The sequence below is a fragment of the Oryzias latipes genome, chromosome 10, assembly GCF_002234675.1.
Source record: "Oryzias latipes chromosome 10, ASM223467v1".
NCBI lineage: Eukaryota > Metazoa > Chordata > Actinopteri > Beloniformes > Adrianichthyidae > Oryzias > Oryzias latipes.
This window is the reverse complement of record NC_019868.2, coordinates 3,163,377-3,169,436: the sequence shown is the minus strand read 5'-3', so window position 1 is coordinate 3,169,436 and position 6,060 is coordinate 3,163,377. Positions and strand designations below refer to the sequence as shown.

At 45.0% G+C, this 6,060-nt stretch overlaps 1 protein-coding gene across 1 annotated transcript; it reads right to left on the bottom strand.

The window, feature by feature from the left end:
• Positions 1-326: 326 nt before the first annotated feature.
• Positions 327-4,558, bottom strand: exosc3 (exosome component 3). Its single transcript, XM_004086484.4, has 4 exons — positions 4,284-4,558; positions 1,813-1,962; positions 883-1,034; positions 327-798 (listed from the first exon to the last, which is right to left on the bottom strand). Exons 1-4 carry the CDS (start codon positions 4,524-4,526, stop codon positions 591-593), a joined length of 753 nt encoding a protein of 250 aa, XP_004086532.1. The 5' UTR covers positions 4,527-4,558; the 3' UTR covers positions 327-590.
• Positions 4,559-6,060: the final 1,502 nt, after the last annotated feature.

Here is a 6,060-nt window from a genome sequence, read left to right as displayed (position 1 = left end):
GGGAGCTCTTAGCTTCTTCTATTAGGGTCTCCAGAGGCTCAACTCTTTTCATATTTGATCAGAACCATAATATTCTACTGAAGGCGTTCGTTGTGGTGGATTACTTCTAACTTTAGGGCAGAATTCCCATTTTCAAGTGCAGCAACGTTTTTCAAAAGACTCAAAATCAACGTCCAGAACCTTATCTAGAGGACAGACATGATGTAGAACATTAAACACAAAGAACTGTGTTTAGATAATGAGATGTTTTATCTGAGATACAAGGGAAAAGTGAAAAACACTTCATTGTGACTTTGAATCTGGAATTCAATAATTAAAGTGCTAAATACAAAATAAAAAAAAACTTTATTTAAACATTTGAAGTTATTTGGAACAAATGCTTCCTGCTGAATCCCTTGTCACAGAAATTATGTCATGTGATTGTCACCTGACCTCTGAGCCACACTTTAGCTTCTCACAGCCACCAACACAAACGGCTCCAAGAGGTTCTGTAGAGAGCAGTACCAACTGCTGACAGGGATCAGCTGGCTGCTGTAAACCAATCACAGAGCTCCATCTGAGCCCACAGTCTTACAAGGCCTCTTCCAGGTCTACAGCGCCCCCTGCTGGACCCTCCTGAACAGCTGCTGCCTCTGTTGCGTCGTCATGGTGTCACAGCTCTGCAGCAGGTTCGCCACTATCAGGGTCTGCTGGACGCTGGACGCCCTCACCCACACCCGGCCGTTCATGCCCACCACCAGCTCGCATGGAAAGAGCTGCTCCAGGTCCAAGCGGATGTCACTGTTGGGGGCGAGCAGCCTGAGGGAGGGGGTGCAAAAACCACGTTAGATAACATGGAACCCATTGTAGAGTCCCAGGTGCGGGGAGGGGGGGGGGAGTTACCTTCTGACCAGCCCCAGCGAGACTTTGATGAGCAGACCTCCTGCTCCAAACGCCCCCATCCCATTGGCTCGCCCCGACCCGTCGATGCACACCAGCTCAGGCTCCATGTCTTTGTTGGCGATGAGGAACTGAGCAAACACCAAGTCGCCCACCTGCACAGGTGAAAGAAAGGGGCGGAGCTTCAGGTAAGCCTGAAGGGATCTGACTGAAGAAATGCATCAAAGATAAAGATGAGCAAGAGGAGGGATTAACATCTTCATCCCTCTCCTCTAGATCAGTGGTCTTCAACCTTTTTAACGCCATGGACCCGTATGACGTCACACTAAGTTTTCGCAGATGTGACGGACGATTATTGCAGCAACACGATGAAGGAGGAACAGACACCTGACAAGACGAACCCTGAGGTTTTATTTTGGCACGCATGTCATTGTACATCACACAGGTGTCATCATCCTCTCCCCTTTCCACACTCATGGTGTGAAAAAGAAGTACTGTCTATTGAATGTAGCTTTTTTTTTGGAAGTAGAAGGCTCCTCTTCCGTCTCCTGGCTGGGCATTTTCACCTTGGTAAAGAAACTTTCCAAAGACGTTTGTTTTTTAGTCATTTTGCTAGTACCTGGTTTTATTTTAGTGGTAACCTATCATGTGACAGAAAAGAGAGCCTTGGCCTGCGCCAGGAGTGACATTGACGGATGGAACAGAGAATCTGGCAATTTTTCAAAATAAAACATCTGTCAGATTCCAAAATAAATAAAAAGGAAGCACTGTAAGTTATTTATTCTGTCTGTACGGCCTGGGGGTTGGAGACCGCTGCTCTAGATGGACTCAGATGGCAAATAAAACGGTCCTTGCAGTGCTGAGCTCCACAGGAGTGGCTCCTTGGAGTGACTGCACACAGCAGACTGCACACAGAGCCCCACCCACACTCACCTGGACGTTGGGTCGGTTTCGCTTGGTGGCTCCTTCAAACGCCAGGTAAGACAGAGACGCCAGCTCGCTGCCGCCAAAGTCCACCCTGAAGGTGTCTCCTGCTCGGGCCGTCACGATCCCGATCACGGTCTCCCCTTTAGTGGCGACATACTGAGGAGAACAAACCATTGACTATTCGAGAACTGGACTGAAGGACCCCTCCCTCCTCATGCTCCAAACAGGAAGAACCCGCTGGCTCCAAGAAGCCAAAATCCCATTGACATAACTTCTCACATTGAATGTGTGAAACATTTGACAGATTTTATGTAGCCTGCTTTCAAGTGATAGGGGTGTGACCTTCAAACAAGCTCACTCCTGATTGGCCACTATTTTTTATAAACCATTAGGTTTTCATCATCAGAACACAGTAGATTCATAAAGTCGTCATAAAATGTTCATATTTATTACCTTTCTATTTAGGGAAACGGGTGACGTCATATTGGCATCAGTGTTGGGAAAATGACTTCTAAAAAGTAACTGTTTACTTAGTGTTACAAAATTGTAATTAAATTACTTTACTCACCTATTTAGTACGGTAATTGCCTACCGGTTACTCCACTTTTTTTCCTCTCACATACAGATTCTCAAGGCAAAAAACAGTTTTCACAAACAAGATCCTCTTGTCATTCATATAACTTTATATTCAGAGAAATGACCTTGTGCAAATTTGAACCTGGCTCAAGACATAACCTGGTTTTATTAGAATTCAGACAACAATGTGAAAAAATACACAAAAAAGTTACAACACATGTGGTCTATAGGCCACTGCTCAAAGTGAGATGTGGAAACAAATCAGTTACGCCTATGATCACATCTGTCGAATCCACTCTTTTAAAAACACAAAGAATTATTTAATGCCTCCATGTTCATTTTCTCTGACTTAAGGTATTCCATGACAATGAGTTGTGCCTGTCTCTCTCTCTATACGTCTGGCGTTTGTGCAGTTCTGAGCAGCTGCAGGTCTACTGGACCAACACCACCCCAGCACCCACCTGCAGAGTGCATTGAGCGCCAACTCACGCTGACCAGAGACGCAGTCATGTGCAGCACAGAGAATAATTAAGTCAAAATGGGTGAAATAATATAGTAAACGCCAAGATCCGACTTTAGAGATGTTTCACTGCCAACCAACCCATCATCAGTACACGGGGCGGTTCTCTACTCTGCTGCTCACCTGCTGCTGCTCGGGGAGGACAAGCATCTCTGTTTGTTTCATCTTTGAGCCAGTAAGCCATTTGTATGGGTGACGTCACACTACGATTCTCCTAAGGCAGTGTTTTTCAACCAGTGTGCCGCGGCACACTAGTGTGCCGTGGGAGATGGTCAAGTGCGCCGTGGAGAAATTGCCCTCATTAACTGATCTAAAAACATTTTCCATCTCCAGGATTTCAGCTCTGTGTTCATCCAAACAGGCCCTGATAAAACACTGAGTAGTTAGGAATATAAAAGATCTTAAAATTACTTTTTCTTTGTGTTTATTTAATTCTATTAAAGAGATTTTGATAAAAATCACGGTACCGCGATTTAGCTGCAGCTCTAACTGTGTAAGGAAAAGTCCCGCCCCTTTAACTGTCTCCGCCAATCATTCTTGAAGGCTTAATCACATGTCATCAGTCTGACCAATCAGAAGTGCTTAAAGTCTTCACTTCCTTGTTCTTAATTCTGCTGATAAAGTCGCTCAGTTCTAACAAATATACCAGCTAAAGACGAGCTTTAGCTGGTGGTTCATCTCTTAGAAAAAAACAGCCGCAAATTCCTGCTTTTTCTGCCACAATTATCACAAAAATTCACGTGAGATTGCGGGGGGGGGGGGCGCTGTCGATCAATACAGACCATGAATTTCTGCTTTTTTTTTTTTTTTTGGATGATGGTGTGCCGCGGGATTTTTTTCAGGGTTAAAGTGTGCCGTGGCTCAAAAAAGGTTGAAAAACACTGTCCTAAGGATCAATGGAACGAACGCACGCGGACACATTTATTCACAACAAAGTACATTATTTAAGCAAACACAAGTTTGCAAAAATGAAACTTGTGTTTGCATAAATAATCTGGGTCTAAATTGAAAATACGCAGATCATGTGTGGATTTTTTTAAATTCTTGGTTAGTTGAGTGCATCGAATCAAAACCCATATCTCTGTATCAGTCCATATGTTTTAATTTGATAAATAATTAATTTAGTTTATTTTGATGTATTAGCTTGACGCGTATTTGGTTTTTATTTGATTATACTTTGTTATTTGTAACTGATATTTTTACTATTTGTTATATAAAGCACTTGAGGTGGATTTCATCAGGAAGTGCTATCAATAAAGTTGTGTTTGAATGCTGGTTGTGACCGGACCGCTTCACATTAATGCTCTAAACACGTCTCTGGACCGCTGAACGCAGTTTGTTGGGATCTCAGAACCTTTGGTTCGGACCGGTCCGCTCTTACCCGCTTCTGCTGGGAATCGATCCAGAAGGTGAGCGGCGGTTTGTGCCGCAGCACGCCGCTCTTCATCACCACCAGGCGGTCTCCGCTCCGCCGCAGCCCTGGTCCACACACCGCGCGCTCCGGCTTCGCGCTCTCCGACAGAGAGATCGTTTCCTCTGCACCAAAGCAGAACTCGTCCCCCGGAACCAGAACCTGTCCAACTTTCTCCTTCAGAACGGCGAACATGCCTCCTGTCGTGCTCATGGTCGTCTTCTTCTTTTTGTTGTTTATATCAGATCCTTACTTTGCGCCCCCTGGTGACCAGGAGGAACAATAGCGCTTTCTAAATTATAAGAATTTTCCTGTTTAAAGGACACACCTTTCAAAACGTTTTGGATAAATCCAGGTCTCACCAAATTTCCTCTAAAATAATCGTCTTTGAAAAAAGGTAAAATAATTTTCTACAGAAACAAAAAGTAGTATAAAAATGTCTCAATAGTGTAACACACAGACACACCCACACACACGTACACAACTCAAACGATTTAGGAGCACTAAAAAAGACATGCTATGCCTGAACAAATGAAATATTCTTTTGAAATGCTTCATTCTTTACATATTTGCATGTCCTGACAACACAATAAAATAAAAATAGTAATGGAAATTAAAACTATTCGGCTATGGATGTCTGGATGTGTGAACATTACATGCTGATCCAACTTCAATGTAATTTCTTTGAAACAAGTCAAAATGAGGCTCAGTAGTGGGCGTGGCCTCCACATGCCCATATGATTCCCCTGCAATGCCTGGGTACGCTTCTGATGAGGCAGCGGGTGGTCCTCCAAGGGATCTTCTCTGACGCCTGGACCAAAGCATCTGCTAACTCCTGGACAGTCTGGGGTGCAACCAGGAGTTAGTGGATGGACGAGACATGATGTCCCCGATGTGCTCAATTGCATTCAGGTCTGGAAAGTGTGCGGGCCAGTCCATGACATCATTAGCTTCGTCTGGCAGAAACTGCTGACACTCCAGCCACATGAGGCCTAGCACTGTCTTACTTTAGGAGGAACCCAGGGCCAATCGCACCAACATGCGGTCTCACAAGGGGTCAGAGAATCTCATCTCAGTACCTAATGACAGTCAGGCTACCTCTGGTGAGCACATGGAGGGCTGTGTGGCACTCCAAAGAAATGCCGCCCCAAACCATACCTGACCCATTGCCAAAGCGCTCATGTTGGACAATATTGCAGGCAGCAGAGCATTCTCCACCGCATCTCCAGACTGTGTCAACAGTGACTATGCCAAGCTTGGTGTTCTACAGCAAATGTCAAATGTCTCGCACGGTTTTGGGCTGTCAACACAACTCCCACCTGGCGACCTCATGGAGTCTGTTTCTACCATTCTGAGCAGACGTGCACATTTGTGGTCAACTGGAGGTTATTTTGCAGGCCTCTTCCCGTTTCTCCTTGCACAAAGGAGGAGGCAGTGGTCCTGATGCAGGGTTGGCCCCCCTTCTATGGCCTTCTCCACATCTCCTGATGTACTAGCCTGTCTCCTGATGGAACTTCTACACAGCAAACCTGGCTACAGCTTGCATTGATGTGCCATCCTGGATGAGTTGCACTTCCTGGGCCACTTCTGTGGGTTGTAGACACCGTAGAAACCGTCAACCAGAAAACATAAGGACAGAGAAGTTGTCTGTGGTCATCACTTGCAGAACTACTCCTTTATTGGCGGTGTCTTTCTGATCACCTACTATTTCCACCCATTGTCTATTACACTTGCAATAACTGGAGAA

Excerpts from the sequence above, each read along its gene's own strand:
- exosc3 (XM_004086484.4), bottom strand. The coding sequence starts at position 4,526 with ATGAGCACGACAGGAGGCATGTTCGCCGTTCTGAAGGAGAAAGTTGGA. Across the intron at positions 1,963-4,283 it reads TCGATTCCCAGCAGAAGCGG|TATGTCGCCACTAAAGGGGA; the intron begins GTAAGAGCGGAC and ends TGTTCTCCTCAG. Across the intron at positions 1,035-1,812 it reads GAAACCGACCCAACGTCCAG|GTGGGCGACTTGGTGTTTGC; the intron begins GTGAGTGTGGGT and ends TCACCTGTGCAG.